This window comes from Sus scrofa, chromosome 9 (assembly GCF_054392235.1).
Source record: "Sus scrofa isolate SSC_HxYL_T2T_F1_AM1 chromosome 9, Sscrofa_HxYL_maternal_Yorkshire_Landrace_v2.0, whole genome shotgun sequence".
NCBI lineage: Eukaryota > Metazoa > Chordata > Mammalia > Artiodactyla > Suidae > Sus > Sus scrofa.
In genome coordinates, this window is record NC_139391.1 from 69,950,128 (window position 1) to 69,974,757 (window position 24,630).

At 53.1% G+C, this 24,630-nt stretch overlaps 1 protein-coding gene across 1 annotated transcript in view; it reads right to left on the reverse strand.

The window, feature by feature from the left end:
- Window positions 1-207: 207 nt before the first annotated feature.
- Window positions 208-24,630, reverse strand: part of LRRN2 (leucine rich repeat neuronal 2) — a 73,703-nt gene continuing 49,280 nt past the window's right edge. The window contains exon 2 of the mRNA XM_003130101.7: window positions 208-3,247. Coding sequence (XP_003130149.3) covers window positions 872-3,010 — 2,139 coding nt within the window. The 5' untranslated portion in view covers window positions 3,011-3,247 and the 3' untranslated portion in view covers window positions 208-871. The remainder of the gene's footprint in view (window positions 3,248-24,630) is intronic.

Below are 24,630 nucleotides of genomic sequence, written 5' to 3' on the forward strand. Positions count from 1 at the left end.
GTTCCAGGGACCCTCCGGGGAGCAGGCCCAGAGGCACCTGGCGAGGCTAGAATTCAAACCTAAAGGGAAAAACCATGTCCTCTTGAACCATGTCCCCCTCTTTCTTCTCCCTCCTCTCCCATCCCAGGCCCTCCCTCCATCAGTGTCAGGCTTTGAAGAGATTCAGAGCAGAAAGCTCTTTAGTGACACTCAATATTCAAAGGATTATTTTCCTTCCGTTTCCTTCCCTCCCCTTATTATTGTTATCTTATTTATTTTTATTTTTTACAAAATAGGAGAAAAGAGTGAATTGGGTTGGGGGGAGGTGACACATTTCTCCACGAAGGTACAAAATGGCCTATAGAAAGTCAACCTCAGAGCGTTCCTGGGCATCCCTCTCCCAAACGTCCTTGAGATCCAGCTGGGGATCCGCTTTGGGAGCAGCCCCCAAGGAGCAGAGGAGTGGCCTCCTTCAGCCCTTGCCCAGGAGGGGAAAGAGCAAGCAACTGAGACTGTACAGAGACAGAGAAGCAGAGGGGTGCATCCTGTGGGCCAAGGGCCTGGGGACACGGGCAGGGGACATCCAGGCAGGGGCCCAGGAGCCTCTGAGCACACAGACAACTGGGGAGGCGGGAGGCTCTAGCCAGAGTCCTTCCTGTTCCTTGGAGATGTTCCTCTGAAAGGCGTCAGAGGAGCCCCAGGAGGTAAGGGTGCCTTTCTAGAGGCTGCAGAGCGCCCCCGGGAGCCACAAAGCCAGCTGTCTTGGTCCAGCTGCCAGGCCTCAAGCACGTGGGTCCATGTTACTTTCCTGGCAGGGCATCTGGCCCAGAATGCTTCCCTTTTGGTAAAAGTCATCCTAGTTACTTCTCTACTGCTGAGAACAAGCTGGGCTTCAGGAGTTTTGTGACAATGGTGGTGACAGTGTCTCCTCCTCTGAGGACCTGGGTGGCTTCCTCCCTGGATTCCAGTGCAGGACCAGTGGGGCTGACACCACCCGAACTGAGGAGGCACTCCAGCCCCAGAAAGCCCAGGCTGGAAGGAGAGGTCTCCCAGACACTCCCTGCCTGGGCTGGCCAGTGCCAAGGTGGGCCGCCAGCCCGGCTGCCAGCAGGAGGATGGCGAGAGCCAGGACGGCTATGAGCCCAGGTCGGTCCCCTAAGGCTCTGTGACAAGGAGTGGCCTCTTTAGTCCTGGCCCATACACATGCCAGCTGGGTGTGGGCATCGGCAAAGGCCACTTGCAGGCAGGCCCAGTACTCTGTGGCCTGAAGGAGGCGGGTGATGTTGTAGCTGTGGGTACCCCGTGGCAGGCGGGCCAGAGCAGTGGCCCCGTGGCCCCGAAGGGCAGAGGCGCTGGACCAGGTGAGGTTGGTGGAGACTGTGTTGGGTGGGGAGACCCAAGACAGCAGGATGTGATAGGGGTGGGTCTCCTGCACCCGGAGCTCCAGCCCCCATCCCTTGTCTCTGCCCGGCTGCAGGGGAGCCCGGCCAACAACCACACTAACCGTCTTAGTGTCAGCCCCTACCAGGTTCTGGGCCACACAAGTGTACAGCCCTGCCTCTTCCACTGTCACCCTCCGAAGCTCCAGGGTCCCCTCGGGGTACACCCGGTACTTCCTGCCTGCCCGGGCAGCCGTCAGTCGAACCCCTGCTGGAGTGACCCAGTAGATCTCAGGTTCCGGTTCAGCCAGCGCCCGGCAGTGCAGCACCAGGCTCTCTCCACTGGCCACCTGGAGGCTGGAGGGGAAGCTGCGGGGGGAGATGAGGGGCAGGCAGTGGTCCGTCATCTCCCGGAAGGGCACCTCCCGCACTGGGCGGCGCTGGAGGTCTGGCGGTTCGGCGCACAGCGTGGACTGAGGCTCGATGAAGCGGACGCGGGTGCCCGTGGCATTGGCCCAGCGGATGACGCAGTCACAGCGGATGGGGTTGCCATGGAGACCCACCTCCTGCAGGTTAGGCAGGGACTCCACTGTCTGCTGGTGCAAGGCACTGAGAGCGTTGTTGTTGAGCATGAGGGTCTCCATCTGGGGCAGGTGGTGGAAGGCGCGGGGGTGGATGAAGGACAGCCGGGGGTTGTTGGTGATGTCCAGCTTGGTCAGCTCAGGGAGGTTGACCAGGGCAAACTTATCAATGGAAACCAGCTCCTCCATGTTGTTCAGCCCCAGCTCCTTGAGGTGCAGCATGTTGGCAAAGTCCCCGGGCCCCACTCGCTGGAGCGGGTTCTTGTTCAGGTCTAGGAACTTGAGCCCGGGCACCTGCTCCAGCGCCCGCCGGGGCACTCGGGCCAGCCGGTTGTCGTAGAAGGAGAGGCTCTCCAGGCTTTGCAGCCCCTCCAGGGCATAGTCGGAGATCTCCCGCAGGTTCATGCCTGCGAGCACCAGGCTGCGCAGGTTGGCCAGGGGCCGGAAGTTCATGTCCAAGATGGCATCCACCCTGTTGCCACCAATCATGAGGATCTCCAGGTTGGGCAGCATCTCGAACCAGCGGCTGTCAACGGCCCTCAGCAGGTTGGAGTTGAGGTGCAGCCGCAGCAGGTTGCTGAGGCCGGCGAAGGCCCGGGGGGCGATGCGATAGAGCTGGTTGTGGTTGAGATAGAGTTCCTGCAGGCTGGCCAGCCCTGCAAAACTGTGGTCCTCCAGCCGGGTCAGCTGGTTCTCCTCCAGGTGCAGACTCAGCAGCTGGGGCAGGGCCCGGAAGTCACAGTCTCGGGTGTCTGAAAAGCTGTTCTGGGACAGGTCCAGCTCTGTGAGATTGGCCAGGTAGCCGAGCTCACCCTGGTCCACGCGGACGATGCTGTTGCTCTGTAGCAGCAGGGTCTGCGTGCCGGCGGGCAGCGCAGGGGGTACAGCTGTCAGAAATAGGTCATTGCAGTCCACGGTGGTGGCCTCGCGGTAGGACGATCGGGGTGTATACCAGGGCCGGATCTGGCAGGCACACTGAGGCGGGCAGGGCACACGCCAAGGTACCACGGGCACAGCGGCAGTGGCACCAGCCACCCAAGCTAGCAAGAGGGGGGCCACGAGGAGCCTCATGGTGGAGCGGCGGGGCAGGGGACCCTCCACAAGAAGAGTCTCGAGTCCTTGTGCTCTTAGCAATTTGCAGGCTGAGGGTCAGCAGCCCTGCCAGGGCCCAGGGAACCACCCTCCTAGGGCAGTCATTCTACGCAGGGCTGGGTGGGCATTACTTTTGGCCCCCCCGGGTGCGGCTCTCCATCCTTGTCCGCTGGTGCTGGGTCTGCTTACTCATTGCCATGCGCCATCAGGGCGGTCCTGGAAGAAGAGGATGCAGAGTTAAGGAGCTGGTGAGAAGGCGAGTCTGCTCACTCCTCCCGTGTCTCCCTTGTTTGACTCAAGAGGCCACAGGAGCGGAGAGGCACGGACAGGGTCAGAGCCAGGGCTGCGGGGTTCTGCCCTACTGTCCTTAGTCAGGCTTTATTGTCTTTTTCTTCCATCTGCTGGGGGAGTGAGTGGCTATGAGCCTTTAGGGAAGGAGTGAGAGAGTGAGCCTTGGAAGCTTCCAGAATAACTCAGGGAAGGTGTGTGTGTGGAGGAGAGGGGATGGCTGGAATGGTTGCCATCTTCAGAGTCCTTCTAAGCCCAGAGAGACGTGGAGTAGATTCTCCAACCTTCCTCATCTGTCCCCACTCCCTCACTGAGTAAATGGGAAATAAAGCAGGAGTTTTCAGGTATCCCTCTGAGCCGGGTGGGTAGAGGCTGCTAGAAACAAGTGCAGCTTCTGAATTCCAGGGTGAGCTCTCGGAATTCTGGAAGTTGAAAGGCAGTGACCCTGACCCCATACCAAGACAGGCTAGGGAAGTGAGTATGGGGTCATCTGGTGTCTGCTTAGGCTCTCCTGGGGTGGGGGACAGCTTTGGTTTTTGCCAACTTCCCTACCAAAAGCGGGTCTGAGCTGCCAGGAGGAGGTGGTGGGGTTAAGCAGCCTGGGTGTGAGAGTTTCCTGGTGGCCTAGTGGTTTAAGGACTCAGCATTGTCACTGAGTTAGGTTTGATCTCTGGCCTGGGAACTTCCACACACTGCAGGCACAGCCAAACAAACAAACAAACAAACAAATAAAAACAAAAAGAAAAAAGAAGAAAAAGAAGAAGAAGCCTGGGTTGTGAACTCCTCAGCCCTGCAGGTAAGACCTTATGTGATCTGGCCTTAGCTAGTTCCGGCTTTTGCCATCCCACTGACCCACTGTGACCAACCTTTCAGGTTGAAGTTATCCTGACAGCCCTCCCCCACCCCCCACCTCCTGTCTCCTCCTCACTGTCTTCTAGACAACTCCCACCTGTTCTTCAAGACTCAACTTAAAGTCAGTCACCTCCTACAGAAAGCTGCTTCACCTTCCCCATTCCTGGATGGCTAAGGGGCCTGCCTTATGCTCTCACAATGCCCCATGCTTTTTTTGGTCACAGCCCTGATCACATCATGTGGAACTGTCTCCCCACTTGGGGACCTGTCTTGCTCATTACCATTCTTGTAGCCCAGGGCAGATGTCCAGTGAGGGTTTAAATCGATCTCTGTGGTCCCAGGGATCAATCTAGAATCCAAGCCATCGTTATTCCTCCCTCCCAGGTATGGGCAATCAATCCAGGTTCTCTAGCAGAACCCTTGGCCAGGCTACCTCACCCAAGAGGCAGGTCCAGCCTTAGCCTAGAACCAAGAGGGCGGAGAGAGGAGGCCTTCTGGGCCTGGCCTGACTCCTGAGTGGAGGTCAGACTGAGTAGGTTTTCCAGCTGCAGGTGCCAGGGAGGGCACTGTCATTGAACACCTGTGATTTGCCAGGACATCTCATTTACTTCTCATAGAAATTCCCATTGTGATGCAGTAGAAATGAATCCAACTAGTAACCATGAGGTTGCAGGTTTGACCCCTGGCCTCCCTCAGTGGGTTAAGGATGGGGCGTTGCTGTGAGCCATGGTGTAGATCAGAAGATGTGGCTCAGATCCTGTGTTGCTGTGGCTGTGGTGTAGGCTGGCAGCTGGAGCTCCCATTTGACCCCTAGCCGGGAACGTCCATATGCCGAGGGTGAGACCGTTAAAAAAAAAAAAAAAAAAAAAAAAAAAAAAAAAAAAAAAAGCATTTACTCCTCATAAAGAGTCTACAAATAAGCATTAATACCTCTATTTTGCAGAAGAAGAAACTGAGGTTTGGAAGAGGTTAAGGAATTTGGCTCAAGCCACACAGCTGGTTAAGTGGCAGGACACAGGAATCCAGAGGTTCTGCCATTTACACTGTACTTCTTGGCCCCAAGAACTGGCCCGAGCCCACCCTGGCACTCTGGGCCATACTGGCTGCTGAAGCAGCGGGCTGGGTGCCCTTTCTTGCCCCTTGAGGAGATGACTTCCCAGTAGGGAGCTAGGGAAGGTGGGAGCTGTGTCCCCCCCACTGCCCAGGCCGATGCCTCTCAGCTGGCCAGGGGTGTTCTTTGCCCACTTCATTCCTCTTCCAGGACACTGGGGCTGGGAGGGGAGCAGCAGGAGGCCTCCCTCAATCGAGCTCGGGAGCGGCACGCCTGCTGCCCACCTTCTTCTGCAGCTATTTCTGAAGGTGGGAAAAACAACATGACTTAAAATGCACAGAGGTTTTGCGTGGGGGTGAGTGTGTGTACGCTGACACTTAAAGCTCAGGGCAAACAAACACACGTGCACACATGCATGCACACCTGTGTACATGGGCAGAGGGGAGCCTGGGGAATTCGGCCAGCCAGGCTGGTGCGTGGTAGTCGGGAAGCGGGTTGGGGATTCTGCAGTGGGCTATGCGGGTGGAGAGGCACCAGGTGAGTCCTGGGATGGGCCCGTCATGGAACTAGGTCTGCTGTCTTACCATACGTATGTAATGTACCAGAAGCCCCTGCCTCCTGCCCAGGCCTGACCCGAGACAACAGAACCCACTAGTGAAGAGATCGTACTATTATTCCCAGAGCACCCTGGGAAAAGCTGTGACTTCTCCGAGCATCTGCTCCTTATGAAAAAAATGAGGATGTCATTAGGATTAAAGGAGCCGAGTGGGGTGCACACAGAGAAAGCTCAATAAGTGCTAGTTCCCTTCATCCCCCTGGCTTGGGAAGCTCTCCAGACTTCTTAGAGGGGATAGAAGTGGGATCCCGGGGTTCAACAAGCCCCTATTAAGCCTGCCCCCTGTGGGCTCAGGGTCGCCCCCCAGGTGAGACGGGGAGCTGTGAGCAGAAATAGAAGAAACGTCCTGTCTTTAAGGGTGCCACTCTGGCAGCACCAAACATGCAAAATGATTAGGGGAGAGAAGACTGCGGTGGCTGGAAAAGGGCTTCAGACCCTGCCTGAGCCCAGGCGTCACTCCTCCAACACCTGTCCTAGTACCTTCATCCTCCAGATGCTCAACTGTATGGAGAGAAGCGAGAAGCCATTTATTTATTTATTTGTCTTTTTGCCATTTCTTGGGCTGCTCCCGCGGCATATGGAGGTTCCCAGGCTAGGGGTCCAACCGGAGCTGTAGCCGCCAGCCTACGCCAGGGCCACCGCAACACAGGATCCAAGCTGCGTCTGCAACCTTCACCACAGCTCATGGCAACGCCGGGTCCTTAACCCACTGAGCGAGGCCAGGGACCGAACCTTCAACCTCATGGTTCCTAGTCAGATTCGTTAACCACTGCGCCACAATGGGAACCCCGCGAGAAGCCATTTAAAAGTTAATTTCTAGGGTCCAAATAACACACATGCACCTCCCCCTCAACAAATAAGAGGTCTCTTGTTGTCTGAAAGAGGAGGAAAAAAGCAGAAGCCCCACACAATTAATATCTGGGCATAAAGAAAATGTCATATATGAAAGGAAAATCAAGCTTACAAATAACACACACACATACCAAAAACCATGTCCAGAGACACGCCTTCCCCTCCACCCCAGGCTCATTCTCCTCCCTGCCCCTGCAGCTGGGCTGGGAGGTGAGCCAGGGCTCCTGCCCCTCAGCCAGGAGCCCAGGGCTGGGGCTCAGCATGCAGAGACGGGCCGCGGCTGGATGACTCAAGTACACATGCACGCACCTCTGGTCCCAAGGCTTGGCAAAGACCCGGCAAGTCCTCCTCCTCACTGCTGAGCACACAGCCCCTTTCTAGGATAGAATTCAGAGCTGCCCACTCACCTGCCATCACCACTTACGACTGTCTTGCACATGGCCCACTCACGCAGGCTTGATTAGCAATTTCTGCCGAGAGCGGCAGAGAAAGCTAATTGTCTTTTATCTATCATCTCTCGGGGTGAGAGGGAGTTCAGACTATCACAGGCACCTTTTCCCCAACTGGATTTCAAGCTCCTTGTGGCAGGGGTCATGTGTTGCATGCTTTCTGAGTCCCCTCGGCGCCCAGTGTGGGATCGAGCACACAGAAGGGACTGGGGAGTGGATACAAAGAGTGACACGGGTAATTCTCCCATCAGCCCCGTGTGCAGGCAGAGCAAGGATAATTCAGTCTCATGTTTCAGGGGAAGCAACTGAGGCACCGAGGGGTTAAGTGACTTGTGGAGGCTGCACAGCTTCTCATGTGGTGGAGTCAGGATTTCAACTCGGGTCTTTGACTCCATAACGTGCCCTTAGCAGCCCAGCCAAGGCTCACTGCCTGGCAGACTGCAGGGTTGGTGGCCCAAAATGCCCACTTTAGGTGCCACTTCCTTCAGAGGTGACCTGGTCCTCCACTCCTCCTCCTCCACAGCTACCCAAAGGAACCCCTCAGACACCATTTCTTGATTTCTGGCTAGAGCAACTCCATCTGGCAACGCGGGGAAGACACTGTTCCTCTATGTGTGGCTTGGCCTGGAACCACAGGGACAAACAGCCAGGAGACTGCACACAGACCTCAGCCTACCTTCAGACCCGCTCTTTGTGCAGGGACCGCTGGAGTCACAGCCTTCTGTGACAAGAGACGAAAAGCTCTGGGGCCACCATCAGAGAAGCAAGGTTGCCCACTCCAGGAGCAAAGTTTCTCTTGGAAGCCCCGATGGAACCACCTCCTCCAGGCAGCCGCCCTGGATTTAGCAGAAACTATGGAATCGATCCCTTATACCCCCCCCCCCCCCCCATTAAACTAAGACCCTTGGCAAAGTACTGAATGAAGAATTTTGGAGAAGCTGTTCTCAGGAGCAGGACCTGCTCTTCTCGCGTCCCTCCGTCTCTGGCCCCGCCCCCAGCACAGTCCCGCCTCCGGGGCGATAATTGACAGCGGCTCCTCCAGGTGGTGGGTGGATTCGGTCTCTTTCTCCTCCGCCCCTCCTGTCCCCTCCCCTCCCTGGCAGCCTCCGCCCAGGCCCCCCGAGCCCAGGCCCCCTGAGCTGCGAGCCCTCCCGAGGGAGGAGCAGCGGAGCAGTGATCGATTGCCTGGCCTTCGCCGCCCGCTGCAGAGCCAGGTCCCCCAGAGCTGCGGAGACAGATGGGCAGCATAATTGAGTGTAGCGTTGATAAACTCCGGCCTCCTCACTGGCAGATAAGCACGGGGTGGGGGGATGCAGAGGGAGGGAAGGCTAGGGCTCCATCTGTACACCTGGCCTCCAGCTCCTCCCGGGAGGTGAGCATGGCCCCTCACTCCCACCTCTCATTTAATCACAGACAACCAGGACCTCAGAGCTGGAGGAGACCTCGGTGTTTATCTAGTCTTCCAGAATCTGAATTCCATAAATAACTCATGCAAAGGAGGAGTGGTGGAGCGGAAGGAGCCTGGGCTCTGTGATCAGAGTTTAAGCCCGGCTCTGCCGCTCACTGTGTGTGACCTTGGGCAAAGGTAGGTGACCTGAGCTGGGAAATGGGGATGAGATCCTCTCACAATATTGCTGCGAGGAACCCAGGATGCCAGGGCTACGATGTGCCTATTAGTTAACTTCGCTGCCCCCTTCCCCATTGCTTTTCGTCTCATCTTAGCCCCTAGTTCTCATTTCCCACCTTTTGCAGGAAATTTTCTATTACTGAGGTACAACACCCGTACAGGAGACTGCATAAACGGTATGAATCCCAAGTGTGCAGCTTGATGAATTTCTCCATTTGTAGATATCAGTACAACTACTACCCAGGGCAAGTATAAATACTGACAGACCTCCTGAGGTTCCTATGGGCTGCCCTTCCCTGTCAATGTCCCAGCCCCCACTGGGAGTTAACCACTGTCTTGATGTCTATCACTACCCATAAGATTCATCTTTTTTTTTCTCTCTCTTTTTATGTCCGTACCTGCAGTATATGGAAGACTCCCAGGCTAGGGGTCAAATGTGAGCTGCAGTTGCTGGCCTACACCACAACAATGCTGGATCTGAGCCACATCTGCCATCTACGCCCCAGCTTCAGCAATGCCAGATCCTTAACCCACTGAGCAAGGCCAGGGATCAAACCTGCATCCTCACAGAGACAACATCAGGTTCTTAACCCACAGGGCCACAAAAGGAACTCCCCTCATGCCCCCCTGCACCTTTTTAATATCCGTGCTGGGGGCGTATGGAAGTTTCCAGGCCAGGGGCACACCCCGGCTGTTCCTGCAACCTACACCACAGTTGCAGAAACACCAGATCCTTTAACCCACTGGACAGGGCTGAGGATTGAACCCGCACCACCACAGAGACAATGCCAGATCCTTAACCCACTGTACCACAGCAGAGACTCCCAATTTCATCTTTTTTCTTTTTAGGGCCCACCCACGGCATATGGAGGTTCCCAGGCTAGGGGTCAAATTGGAGCTACAGCTGCTGGCCTAAACCACAGCCACAGCAATGCCAGATCTGAGCCACATCTGCAACCTACACCACAGCTCACAGCAAGGCCGGATCTTAACCCACTGAGCGAGGCCAGTGATTGAACCTGCATCCTCATGGATCCTAGCTGGGTTCGTTAACCGCTGAGCCACGCAGGGAACTCCCCAGTTTCATCTTTTAAACCGAGAATTTCCCTTCCTTCTCCATCACACCTTGGGACCAGGATCTTTAGAAATAGTTGCCTCTGGGTTTAGGGAACTTCAGAACCTCAGACTTGGAATTCACTTAATTCATCCTGCTGCTTGATAGTGCATCTAGCTTCTCAGGGTCTCACACTTAATCAGTGATCTCCAGGAAGGGAGGCAAGTTCCTCTTATTACTCTTTATTGTTTTATCCTTCCCATATCTAGAAATTGCTCTGCGTCTCAGGGTCCCCTCTTTGGTTGGAATCCTTAAGACCTGGGCCTGCAAGTGCCACACTGCCTTGAGGCAAGAAGATGGCAGGATGAGCTCCTAGCCCCATGCACCACTGGCAGCCCTTCCCCAAAGCCCTGCTGGGTCTTGGCCACCTCCTGGGGCAGCACTGCTGTCCACTTTCCACTGTCAGATCCCTAGATGCTCTTATTACAGAACCTGGGGCACCAAGCAAGAGGACAAATGGGAGAGTGACCAGGAAGGAAGGGCCCAGGCTCACTTTGAAGAACCCCAGACCCCTCCACCTGGCTGTAGCAGAGGCTCTGCTCACTCAACTTGTCCCAAACCCAACATCTCCCACCAAACCTGCTCTCGCATGTCAGGCAGAACTGCCATCCAGCCACCAGGCTCCAAGACTAGAAACCTCCGCTATCTTTTTTTTTTTTTTTTTTGTCTTTTCAAGGGCCACACCCACAGCATATGGAAGTTCCCAGGCTAGGGGTCTAATCAGAACTGTAGCTGCCAGCCTACGCCAGAGCCATAGCAACTCGGGATCTGAGCCACATCTGTGAACCACAACACAGCTCATGGCAACGCCAGATCCTTAACTCACTGAGTGAGGCCAGGGATTGAACCTTGTGGTTCCTAGTCAGAGTCGTTAGCCACTGAGCCACAACAGGAACTCCAGAAGCCTCCGCTATCTTGACCCTCCCTCTCCCACCTTACACACATTCAATATAGTGTTCACCACGTACGTTCCCTTTTCACTTCTTGTCTTGACTCTTAAAAAAATTTTTTTTTTTTCCTTTTTATAGCCACACCTGCTATGGAAGTTCCCAGGCTAGGGGTTGAACTGGAGCTGCAGCTTTGGCCACAGTCACAGCCATAGCAATGCCAGATCTGAGCATTGTCTGTGACCTACACCATAGCTCAAGCAAAGCTGGATCCTTTTTTTTTTTGTCTGTTTGCCTTTTCTATGGCCGCTCCTGTGGCACATGGAGGTTCCCAGGATAGGGGTCAAATCGGAGCTGTAGCCACCAGCCTATGCCAGAGCCACAGCAACTTGGGATCCGAGCCGCATCTGTGACCTACACCCCAGCTCACGGCAATGCCGGATCCTTAACCCACTGAGCGAGGCCAGGGATCGAACCGGCAACCTCACGGTTCCCAGTCAGATTCGTTAACCACTGCGCCACAATGGGAACTCCAATGCTGGATCCTTAAGTGAGGCCAGAGATGGAACCTGCATCCTCATGGATATGAGTCGGGTCCATTGCTGCTGAGCCACAATGGGAACTCCTTGACTCTTACAATAGCCTCTTTTGGTGTCTCCTCCTCACCTGTGAGTGATGTTCTTGTCCCCAGACCCTCCATGCTCCTGCTACACTGGATTTGCTATTTCCTTCCCCAGCTCGGACCTCTCACTCCACCAGCAAAGGCTTTCCACAGCTTCAACTATCCAACTCCTCTCCAGCCAGAAAAACCCATCCCAAATGCCACCTCCTCTGTGACCCTTTCCCGGAGGCCCTCCTGGAAGGTGATTACACCCACTGCAGTGCCTGAGAGTCTTCGAACAAACCTCTACGGTAACAGCACCTGCCTTATTGTCATTCTGTGAGCCTGTGTTCTCAACCAGATGGTGAACTCCTGGAGGAAAGAATGGTTTGTTATTGATTTTTGTATCTCAGAGCCTAGTGTGGTGCAGACTTTCCCGGTAGGGGTGGGAGGTCTTCTTCAGCCCTGAACTGTGAAATGCAACCCATTAGTGGGTCATGAAAACAATTTAAAGTGGATAACAATCTGCATTTTAAAAAAAAGGAAGCAGAAAAATAGAGTGCATTGTATGTAGCTAGATTAAGCAATGTTTTGAGAAGTTTTTTCCTCTATTTTAAACACACACACACACACACTTGTGTACAGACAGGGATATGATGCAAAATCAGGCATTTTTGCCCTTGGGTTGCAGCTATAAAAGCTTGAAAATAATGATTCTGCAGAGCCTCTCTCTTCTGGTGAGGTGAGTCCCTTCAACTCTAGTTGACACCGCTGGAAGGAAGGATGACATAAATCAAAGTGTCAGAGGGGAGATATGACATCCCCGAGTGCTTTCTATTTCTATGTACCAGATTTCTATTTGCTGGCCTCTTTTCTTTCTTTTTTTTTCTGGCTGTGTCCATGGCATGTGGAAATTCCCTGGTCAGGAACTGAACCCATGCCACTGCAGTGACCTGAGCTAAAGCAGGGACAATGCCAGATCCTTAACCTGCTGAGCCACCGGGGACTCCTTGCTGGCATCTTAAGGTACCATATCCCATCCTCCCAACAGCCCTGTAAGTAGGTACCTTTCATTTATTTATTTATTTTGCTTTTTAATTTAGGGCTGCACCCGAGGCATAGGGAAGTTCTCAGGCTAGGGGTCTAATCAGAGCTAAAGCTGCCGGCCTACGCCACAGCCACAGCCACGCAGGATCCGAGCTGCGTTTGCAGCCTATACCACAGCTCATGGCAATACCGGATCCTTAACCCACTGGGCGAGGCCAGGGATCGAACCCGCAACCTCATGGTTCCTAGTTGGATTCGTTTCCATTGTGCCATGACGGCAACTCCAGTAGGTACCTTTTAGAAGAGAAATCCCAAGCTTAGTGGAACTAAGGTGTGTGAACCCAGGTGTGTCTCCTACAACAACCCTTTCTATTTCCCTGATTCTGGTGCCAGAAGCTGACTTCCAAGAGCAGAGGATGGTGAGGGGACTGGAAGAGGGCAGGGAGGAAAATGGGAGGGCATCTCCTGGGGAAAGAATGATGTTTCTCTTGTCCACTCCTGCCCTCCACTCAACACAGAAGTCAGTGTTCCAATAAAAACCCTCTCCCGGCCCGGAAGGGATGGGATTTATTCCCAGGAAGAAATATCTACATTTCCAGGTCTCTGGGCCAGCCCTGGGCACAGGGTCTTGGAGCTCTGCTGCCTGGAAGGGAGCCTGCCATGTTATTTCTTAATTAGGAGTGGAGGGTGCCAGTGGGTAGCACACAAAGTCATTTCTGCCTGGTTGCACTGCACCAAAAAGGCTGCAGGGGAGTGGAGCCAGCTTAACCAGGGCATGGAGAGCAGTGCCAGGCTGAGTCCCACTGCCATGGGCTGCCAGACTTCTGCCCATGCTCAGGAAACCTTCTCTGGTCCTTCCACGCCTCTGCCGGGCTCCCGTGGTGCCCCAGCAGTGCCCCCATCATAAACCGGCTGTTTGCTTGTCTGTCTCTCCCTCCAGAATGTGAGGCCCTCCAAGGAAGAATTGTGCACCAAGTTAGCAGTTCCGCCGACAGCCTAGCGCACAGTAGGAACTCAGAAAACATCTGTGGAAGGAGGGAGAGAAAGGCAAGGAAAGGCAGGACACGAGAGGAAGGGGGCTGGTTGCTCCAGAGCGCCTGAAGCCCAGGGGACCAGAGTCTGGGCTCAGGCCCTTGGGGTCCCTTCCTAGCTTGTGAAGGAGACACACAGCAGCCCCGGAGCACCTTCCGTAGGCACACGCCCTGGCTCCCCTGGCCTGGCCACTTTAGCCCTTCCCCCGGTGGACAGGGCACTTCTGCCTCAAATCTCCGCCTCTGGATTCCACACCATCTATGACGTACCACCCTCACCCTCCTCCAACCCCCGCCCCCAGTTCCCTCAGATGCCTCCTCTGGAAACCCTGTACCCTCCACCCACCTCTCTGAGAGCTGAGGTTAGGAGTTTAAAGGAGGGCTTTGGAGTTGGTTCTGTACCCGAATCCTGGTGCATCAAGGTCAAGGTATGACTTGAAGCATCCTTACTCAGGCTCCTCCTCCTCTGTAACGTGGGAAGAGAGCCTGACTCACAGGGGGAAATCGGAAAGAGATGATGCCTGCACTCCGTAGAGCCCCCTTCTCTTTTCATCTGCCTCAGTTTGTGTGAGGCACAAGCCCTGGCTTCTAGGCCCCGGATCTACCGGGATCGCACCAGATGGCCGGACATGTGGCGTCTAATGGAGGCATCTCAGGCTGACTTCCTTCCAGACGGACATGGGTCAACTCTAAGCATTCCCCAGGCCTCCAACTGAGGTCCTGTTTCTTGCCTTCGGGACAGCGCTAGAACTCAGTTCATTTATAGATCACCAATGTCCAACACACTCTCACCCAATAAACAGCTCACTCTTCCTGGCTCAGGTGAGCAGCTCCTGCATTTGTCCAGCTGCTTCTTGGAAGAGTCAAAAGCCCCGGGCAGAGCTCGAAATGTCCCAGCTTGACAGCAGCGCACAGAGTTCCATACTGGCCACAGCCCCAAGCCAGAGGGGCGGCCAAGCCCTGCTGCTGACCACAAGCCTCTTCCACCTCCCTCTGTATAATCCCCCTGCCCTTTCTAGAATCAGGGAGGGGGTTCTACACAGACACTGCAGCATTCTTTTTTTTTTTTTTTTCCCTTTTCAGGGCCGCATCCGCAGCATATGGAGGCTCTCAGGCCAGGGGTCCAATTGGAGCTACAGCTGCCAGCCTACACCACAGCCACAGTAACACAAGATCTGAGCCACATCTGTGACCTACTCCACAGCTCACGGCAACACTGGATCCTGAACCCACTGAACGAGGCCAGGGATCAAACCCACAACCTCATGGTTCCTAGCTGGATTTGTTTCTGCTGCGCCACAACCGAAACTCCTGCAGCATTTTTTTTTTTTTTTTTGTCTTTTTGCCATTTCTTGGGCCGCTTCCGCGGCATATGGAGGTTCCCAGGCTAGAGGCTGAATCGCAGCTGTAGCCACCAGCCTACACCAGAGCCACAGCAACCCAGGATCCGAGCTGCGTCTGCAACTTACACCACAGCTCATGGCAACACTGGATCCTTAACCCACTGAGCAAGGCCAGAGATCGAACCCGCAACCTCATGGTTCCTAGTCAGATTCGTTAACCACTGAGCCACAACGGGAACTCCTCCTACAGCATTCTTGAAAGGTTCCCTTCTGCAGCCCATCAGACACAGTGGATCCTTGGGTGCTGAGTGCAGGTGGAAGGAGGGGGAAGGCTTCAGAGAGAGGCAAGCAATGTTCTTTCCTGCCCCAGTGCCTTTGCACATGCAGGGGCTTTATCCTAGAAGTCCCTTTCATTGCTTGTGTATCTTGGGAATTCCTTCCCATCTCTGAGATCACACTGGCACAACCCCCTCCTCCCCCTGACCACCCACTGCCCACCCCCAACTAATCAATCCCTTGCTCCTTCTCCTACTCTGGAAGAACCTACATCCACTCTGCTGCCCCCCTGCTCTCTCAGCCTACAAGCCCCTCGAGGGCAACTGTGTCGCTTGCATCCCAGAACTAATGGCTAGGGAGGCCAAGGGATGCATGGTGGGGGGTGGGGGGTGCCTGGGTAGAGGGTCTGGGGCCCCGGGTGGCTGAGGAGAAAGAGGCAGAGCAAACGGGGAACAGACCAGTTAAACAAGGAGAAAGGCCAAAGCTCTTCTAACGGAAAAAGAAAATGAAATCAGAATGAAAATTGATGAGGCGGAGAGAAAAGGAGACTCGTTTCATCAGCAGGTTTGCCAGATGAAGCTCAGAGATAAATCACGCGGCGGAAGGAGCCTTGGTCTCGGCGGGGCTCACTGCCTTCTCCCTCTGTCAGCTGTCTCGGGCAAGCCTGCGAGATAAATGGCTGCAGCTGAGACTCCGCCGTGGGGGTTTCTGCCCCCCACTAACTGCAGTGAGAATGGCCTGTCAGTCCTCATCACCTCCTCCAGGCCTGCCTGGCCCATGCCTTCACCTGCTCCCCCTCCCGTGGACGTCCCCCCTCCTCAGCTCGGGGTCAGGCCTGTGCAGCATCTGTCAGAAGCCCTGCCTGACCTTCCATACCCCCATCCAGCTTCTCTGAGGTCAGGGTGGGAGGTGGAGGTCAGGGCATAGGAACTGGTGGCTAAAGGACATAGGACAGGACAGGGCTGGGTTCCAGTCCTGGCCCGGGGACAGATCTTGGAATAGGGTCTCTTCCTTCTCCAGGCCTTGGGCTCCTCATCTGTGAAATAAAGGGGGGTGGGTAAAGCAGTGGTTCTAAAACTGAGGCCCCTGGACCAGCAGCATCAGCATCACTGGAAACGTGTTAGATGCTTGGAGTTCTCATGGTTCAGGGGTAACGAATCCAACTAGCATCCATGAGGACGCAGGTTTGACCCCTGGCCTCGCTCAGTGGGTTAAGGATCCAGCACTGCTGTGAGCTGTGGTGTAGGTTGCAGACACAGCTTAGATCTAGTGTTGCTGTGGCTGTGGGGTAGGCTGGCAGCTGCAGCTCCGATTGGACCCCTAGCTGGGAAGCTCCATATGCCTTGGGTGTGGCCCTAAAAAGCAAAAGCAAAAGCAAAAAAAAAGCATTGCAGATTCTCAAGCCTACCCCAGACCTCCAAAATCAGGAACTAGGAGGGTGGAGCCTAATTACCGGTGTTTGAGCAAAGCCTCCAAGTACTTCTTTTCTTTTTCTTTCTTTTTTGCCTTTTCTAGGGCTGCTCCTGCAGCATATGGAGGTTCCCAGGCTAGGGGTCGAATTGGAGCTGTAGCCACCAGCCTACACCAGAGCCACAGCAATGTGGGATCCGCATCTGCAACCTACACCACAGCTCATAGCAACGCCGGATCCTTAACCCCCTGAGCAACGGCAGGGATCGAACCTGCAACCTCATGGTTCCTAGTCGGATTCGTTAACCACTGTGCCACGACTCGAACTCCAAAGCCTCCAAGTACTTCTAATGTATGCCCGTTTTGGAGAATCTCTGGGTGAATCTCTCAGGCCCCTCCAGCTGAGATTAGAATTCTGTAAACAAGCACATCACCACCTAGAACACTCAATTAAAACCATGTATATCATGACCTTCTTATCATTATCCTGATAGATAAGAGGTGCATATTCCAGACCCCTCTCACCTTCTCTGTCCTGTGCCCATAAGGCAAGGCTCTACTCGGTGAGCATTAATAGAGCCCCACCTGTATGCTGGCACTGTGAGGGGCTAGGGATACAAGGTCATGGGGAGAGTAGATGGGAGTCACAGATTTTTTTTTTTTTTTTTTGTCTTTTTGCCATTTCTTGGGCCGCTCCTGCGGCATATGGAGGTTCCCAGGCTAGGGGTCCCATCGGAGCTGTAGCCGCCGGCCTACACCACAGCCACAGCAATGCGGGATCCAAGCCTCGTCTGTGACCTACACCACAGCTCATGGCAACGCTGGATCCTCAACCCACTGAGCAAGGCCAGGGATCGAACCTGCAACCTCATGGTTCCTAGTTGGATTAGTTAACCACTGAGCCACGACGGGAACTCCGGGAGTCACAAATTTAAAAAATCCACTCTAGGAGTTCCAGGTGGCTCATCAGGGTAAGGGCCCAGTGTTGCCATTGCTGTGGCTCTGGTTACTGCTGTGGTGTGGGTTCGATCCCTGGCCCAAGAACCTTTGCATGCCATGGCGCAGCCAAAAACAAAAACAAAAAAATCACTCTATTGGAGTTTCTGCTGTGGCTCAGTAGGTTAAGAACCCGACTAGTATCCATGAGGATTCAGGATTGATCCCCAGCCTCACTCAGTGGGTTAAGAATCTGGCATTGCTGTGGCTGTGGTGTAGGCAGCTGCAGCTCCAATTCGACCCCTAGCCTAGGAACTTTCATATGCTGCGAGTGTGGCCCTAAAAAGCAAAGCAAAACAAAATAAACAAACAAAACCCCACTCTACTGAAGTATGATGCGATTTGTCACAGAAGTACTTACCAAGGGCAACAGGGACATAGCCTAGAGGAGAGAATATGATTCTGCCTCATGAGGGAAGCTGGGCAAAAATTCAGAGGAAATTTCTCAAAGTTATGGAATTATAGCCTAAAAATGAATAGATGTGATGGTAGGTAATGCACTTCAATAAAGTTGTTTAAAAAACTCCCGGGGAGGAGTTCCCTTTGTGGCGCAGCAGAAATGAATCCAACTACTAACCATGAGGTTGTGGTTCGATCCCTGGCCTCGATCAGTGGGTTAAGGATCTGGCGTTGCCATGAGCTGTGGTGTAGGTCACAGACTCGCCTTGGATCCCGAGTTGCTGTGGCTGTGGTGTAGGCTGGCAGCTACAGCTCCGATTTGACCCCTAGCCTGGGAACCTCCATATGCCATGGGCGCAGCCCTAAAAAGCAAAAAAACAAAACAAAAACAAAAAACAAAAACCGAAAAACGAACCCACAAAAACCTCCCAGGGAAGTGCTGCCTGAATCAGTAGGTCGGCAGATACACAGATGATGGAAGATACTCTACACATACTGGGGGTGCCAGGAGCAAAGGTCCTGGGATAAAAATGATGAATTCTAGGAGTTCCCGTCGTGGCGCAGTGGTTAACAAATCCAACTAGGAACCATAGGGTTTCGGGTTCGATCCCTGGTCTTGCCCAGTGGGTTGGGGATCCAGTGTTGTCGTGAGCTGTGGTGTAGGTTGCAGACACAGCTCGGATCCCGCGTTGCTGTGGCTGTGGTGTAGGCCGGCAGCTACAGCTCTGATTGGACCCCTAGCCTGGGAACCTCCATACACCGTGGGAGCAGCCCTAGAAAAGGCAAAAAGACAAAAAAAAAAAAAAAAAAAAAAAGATGAATTCCAAGAACTGAGTGGTCCCCTTAGTTCCCAAGACTGTAGGTGACATGAAGAGACTGGAGCAGCAGGTCGGAGGCGGAACAGTCTGGACATGATACTGCAGCAGAGGGCAGCCAAGGAGGATCTAAGGCAGTGACTCCTCTCGCCATCCATAATAGTATCTATTGTGACTGGGTGCACCTTGCAATTTAAATTCTTCCATCTCCATGACCCTGTGGGATTCTCACAATAGCCTTGCAAGGTCCTAGATACCCTTACTCCCATTTTAATGGAAAAGCTAAGTGACTTGCCCAAGATCATACAGCAAACAAGTTAACAGAGTCAGGACTAAGAGAAACACTGTGCTCCCAAGTTCAGACTTACTGTCTCAGTGGCACCGCAGTGTTATTAATGGTAGCCAGTGACCAAGGGCTGCCTGTGAGCTGGCCCTGGGCTGGGCTCTGACATGAGTGGTCACACTCAGTGCTCACAACCACACAATGATAAGGGGATTACTAGCCCCATGCCACAGATGTGAGAGGATAGGTACCCTGCGCAAGAACACCCAGCTGGTAAAGCCAGGACTCCAACGAGGTCTGGCTGCTACCAAAGCCCATGCTCTAAACCCTGACCCCACATCACCCTCCTCCAGCTCCTGCTGCCCAGCTCTCCCCGGGCCCAGAATGGGATGGGAAATTTCCAGCTGACTCCTCCTTATTCAAATCCCCTTGAGCCTGAGCCAACCCAAGAGAAAGCAACTGGCCCCCAGCCTAAGCTGAGCAGCCCTCCTTCAAGGGAAGGCCCTCTCCAATCTGGCAGGGGCTTCTCTCCTGCAAGCCCATCCATGCTTTCTGAGCTCCGTACACCCGCAGGGGAGCCAGTGCCTCCCAGGGCCCAGAGCCCAGCGGATGGGAATGCTTCCATCCCATGATCAATAACAGGCATAATTCAGTGACTGCAGCAAGTACAAAGGAGTGTAGGTTAAATCAATATTTAGAAGCTTCGAAATGAAACTAATTAAGAGCAAGCCTTAATGATTTTTACTGTCTGGGAGTAAAAAAGACAAAAAGCCCACCCATATTTCATGATTCCACCTTAGTAGCTGGTAATCATTTGGGAAGAGCTGAAGATGAAAGTGCTCCCAGCCAGCCCCACTCTCTGCACTGCAGGAGAGGGGAGCACCTCGGCCTTGGTAGTAGAAGGCGAGAAGGAAAAATGCATGGGATGGAGCACAGGGTGCAAAGAGCAGGGCAGAAGGCCACTGGCTTAGGTCAGGGACTGCTATGGGCTGAACTGTGTTCCCCCCCACCAACCTCCCCCAAAAGATACAGTGAAATCCTACTCCCGGAACATGTGAATGTGACTTTAATTTGGAAACAGGGTCTTTGCAGATGTATTCAAGTAAAGATGAGGTCATACAGGGTTAGGGTGGCCTGAATCCAGTGACTGGTATCCTTATAAGAAGAGGAAAGTTTAGGAGTTCCCCGTCGTGGCGCAGAGGAAACGAATCCAACTAGGAACCATGAGGTGGTGGGTTCGATCCCTCGCCTCGCTCAGTGGGTTAAGGATCCGGCGTTGCCGTGAACAGTGGTGTAGGTCGCAGATGCGGCCCAGATCCTGCGTTGCTATGGCTGTGGAGTAGGGTGGCAGCTACAGCTCTGATTAGACCCCTAGCCTGGGAACCTCCATATGCTGCAGGTGCAGCCCTAAGAAGACAAAATTCCAAAAAAAAAAAAAAAAAAAAAAAAAAAAGAGGAAAGTTTGGACAGAGACACAGGGAGAATTCGATGCAGTGATGGAGACCAAAGTGTTTCAGTTTCGAGCCCAGGAAGCCAGCACTAGACAGACTGGGAGAGGCAAGGAAGCGTTCTCCCCTACAGGTTTCAGAAAGAGCCCAGTCTGGTCGCCTCACTGATTTTAGCTGTCTAGCCTCCAGAATCGGAGACAATTAGGGTTCCGTCATTTTAAGCCATCTAGTCCAGTCTGTAGTACTTGGACACAGCAGCTCCAGGAAACGCATGCTGGGATCCTGACTTGGCAAATGCTTGGCAAGCTTGACAAAACGCTTAACTGCCACGAGCCTCACTTTTCATCTCTGAGAAATGGGATAAGACTAGTGCCTTCTGTCTTTTGCCCAGAGATCCGGTTTGGACTGAATGACAACACAAGTGTGAAATATGCTAGGAGCTGTGAATGCTACACAAATACCACCTAGGCTCACTGCTAGTGGAAGGAATCTGGGAAGGGACTCAGGAGCCATCTGTCGGATGGGCAGGAGGTTCCTTGCCCGCTTGCAGGGCTGGTCTGAAAATCCAGGCAGATCACAGGTGTGAGGGGTCTTGGTCTCATTAGAGGCAAGCAGGGTGTTTTTTAAAAAATTGAAGTACACCTGATTTACAATGTTGTGTTGGTTTCTGGTGTAAAGCAAAGTGATTCAGTTATGCATATATATACATATTCTTTTTCATATTCTTTTCCATTATGGTTTATTACAGGATATTGAATACGACACAGTAGAACCTTGTTGTTTGTCTATTTAAAAATTTTTTTTTTCTTTTTAGGATCACACCTGTGGCATATGGAAGCTCCCAGGCTTGAGGTCGAATCGGAGCTGTAGCTGTCGGCCTACGCCACAGCCACAGCCACGCCAGATCCGAGCCACATCTGTGACCTACACCTACAGCTCACCTCAATGCCAGATCCTTAACTTGCTGAGCGAGGCTAGGGATCGAACCCGCATTCTTATGGATACTAGTGGGTTCCGCTGAGCCACCACGGGAACTCCAGTCTACTGCACACAACAGTCATTTGTACTCACTAAACCACAACTTCTAATTGATCCCTTCGCCACCCCCTTATCCTTTTGGTAACCATAAGTTTGTTTTCTATGTCTGTGAGTCTCTTTCTGACTGGTCAATAAATTCATTTCTGTCATAATTTAGATTCCACACATAAGTGATATATGGCATTTGTCTTTCTCTTTTGGATTTATCATGAAGGCTATTTTTAGTGTTGATTTTATTTGCTGCCCACTCGGTTTTCTCATCTGTAAAATGAAAGGTTTGGACAACATTATTTTAAAGTATTTTTCAGCATCAATTCCTGGGCCTCTTCACATAGAGATATATAGTAAATATAGAGAGTATATCTTAGCCAACCTCATTGTCATCCCAGGAGCACAGGCGGATGCAGAGGGGTGCCAGCTGTGTACTGTGGTGAGAGAGAGGCGTGCTGGGGTGCTGAAGCCCTCAGCCCCACACTGCCTGGGTTAAGGGGGAACCAGAGCATTTTTCCTTTGTCCTCCCTCAAGCTTACTAGGCATGAAAGGAACAGGAAACCACGCAGGCAGCAAATAAAATCTCTATCGATCATAAGATGGCTGGCATCCCAAGTCCAGCTGGCTCAGAGCTGTTCGTCTTAAGTAAACGTTCCTAATGATCCACTCGTACCTAATGCTCGAGCTGTGTCTCGTTCAAGTGCAAGGGAACAGAGTAGTCGAGCATGGGGCTGCCGCTCTGTCTGGGCTTCTCCCAGGGCTCCAGGGAGGATGAGGTCCTCAGGTGGCCTCTCAGAATTTTGGAAGGAGCTGCACTTTGCGGCAGTTGGGGGGGCGGTCTTTGAATGGAGGGACCATATGACAACCAACATTCTTCCCAGATCAGTGTGTCGAATGGGCATCTGTTTGCTCACCAGCCTCACAGGAAGGGATACAGCAGCCGCGTCACCAAGATCACCACCACCACCATGCTGCCGCCTGAGATTTACCAGCACACCGCCACAGTGGTCACCCCACCTGCAGCACACCATCTCTATCAATATCCCCAGCCCCGCTATCGCCACTGTCCTCAGCTGTGATCCCTGGGACTCCCAGGCTCACTGCCATCACCACACATCAAACATCCTCCACTAGCGCCTTTATCCCTCCATCCACTGTCACCATCCTAGTCATCATAAGAAAATTTGACTTCACTGCTGTGACCTGTACAATATCTGAAGCAGATGTGGACTCTGCCACATGGGAAATAGAGATGATGAGACCCTATAATGGGAGATAAGTGGACTCACATGCACGCAGGGGTCCATCCTCAAAGCAGCATGAACATGAGCCTGCGATCTCCACATGGAGACATCGAAGTGAGAAGAGTCGGACTGGAAGGATAAGCAGGGGCCAACCAGAGCTCCACACTCTCCTTGGGGGAAATGAAAATGACCATCCTGGAGTTCCCACTGTGGCTCAGTGGAAGAGAAGCTGACCAGTATCCATGAGGACGCGGGTTCAATCCCTCGCCTCGCTCAGTGGGTTAAGGATCTGGCGTTGCCATGAACCATGGTGTAGGTCGAAGGTGCGGCTCAGATCCCGAGTTCCTGGGGCTGTGGCGTAGGCCAGCGGCTATAGCTCCAATTCGACCCCTAGCCTGGGAACTTCCATATGCCGAGAGTGCCCTAGGAAAGACAAAAAGGAAAAAAGAAAAAGCCATCCTTTGCCTTCTGCTACCTGTTTTTCAATGCTGGTGGCACCATAGATTCAAAAGGGAATCTTTTAAAATATACTGATGCCAATACCCACTCCAGACCAATTAAATCAATCTCTGGGGGTACAATGCAGGCATGGGATTTAAAAAAAAAAAAACAAAACAAAACCTCTCCAGAATTTGTTTGTAAATCTTACATCAAAAAGAGAAACAAAGTTGTAAAATAACGTTGAACTCTATAGCTGTTGAAGTATTTAAGGGGAAGTGCAGTAACGTTTGCAATTTCCTTTGAAATGTACCAAAAGTAAGACGGACTGAGGGAGAGATGGCGAGATGCGAAAAAGCACATCTAGTAAAAGGTTCATGGTAGAGTCCAGGGAGCGGGTAAGCGGCTGTTCATTGTAAAATTCCTTCAACTTTTCTATATATTTGAAATCTTTCATAAAAAGATATGGGGGGGGGGGGTGGAATCCTCAGCTGGCTTTGCTGTGAACCCAGGACTGACAACTACTGAGTCTAAAGGAAAAATCCATAAGCAAGTGAGTTTCTCTTTCCTCCACCTCCCATGTGTGAAAGAACACAGCCCTTTTCTCATCAAACCAATCAGACTCAGAACAGTAGTTAATGAATCCGACTAGGAACCATGAGGTTTCAGGTTCGATCCCTGGCCTTGCTCAGGGGGTTAAGGATCCGGCATTGCCGTGAGCTGTGGTGTAGGTCCCAGATGTGGCTCGGATCCCGCGTTGCTGTGGTTTTGGAGTAGGCCAGTGGCTATAGCTCCGATTAGACCCTTAGCCTGGGAACCTCCATATGCCACAGGAGCGCCCCTAGAAAAGGCAAAAAGACAAAAAACAAAAACAAAAAAAACAAAAACAAAAACCAATCAGACTCTCATCCAGGGTTTCCCAACCCTTCTTGGGTCGTGGCACATGCAGACAAACGTATTTGGACGAGCGCTAGGGGACATGGAGGCAGCTGCTTACAGCTGGGGCGACACCCGGCTGCCCAGGCCTCCTAGGACAGCCCTGAGTGTCCAGGGCTGGGCCTGGGACCCACTGCCAAATCAGCTGGCCAGCTCTGCTCTGCTCAAATGCCCCCAGGTCTCCCCTTTCTAAAGCCTCAGCTCAGCACGCTTAGCAAGGATTAAATCCGTTCCCAGGAAAACCAGACCCGAGTCTATTGCAGTGTGTGTGTGTCTGGTGGGGCGGCCACTGCGGGCAGGGGCCAGGCCCCACGCCTCATCTGTATGCGCCTCCACCACTGGCTCGCCCTGTGGGGGAAGTGCCTCGGCAACACCGTGCTCTTTAAACACAGGAGTTTGTGCTGCCATAGCAAAGCCGCATTAGGCAATTTAATTAAGGCGCTGGCAGCAGACAAACTTTGTGAGTTCAAGGCATTTTATTAAATCCCATTGTATTATGCAGCTCAGTTCCCCCAGGAACTGTGGAGTCGGGGGAGGACAGAGGAGAATTTGCTGGGGTTTTCTTTT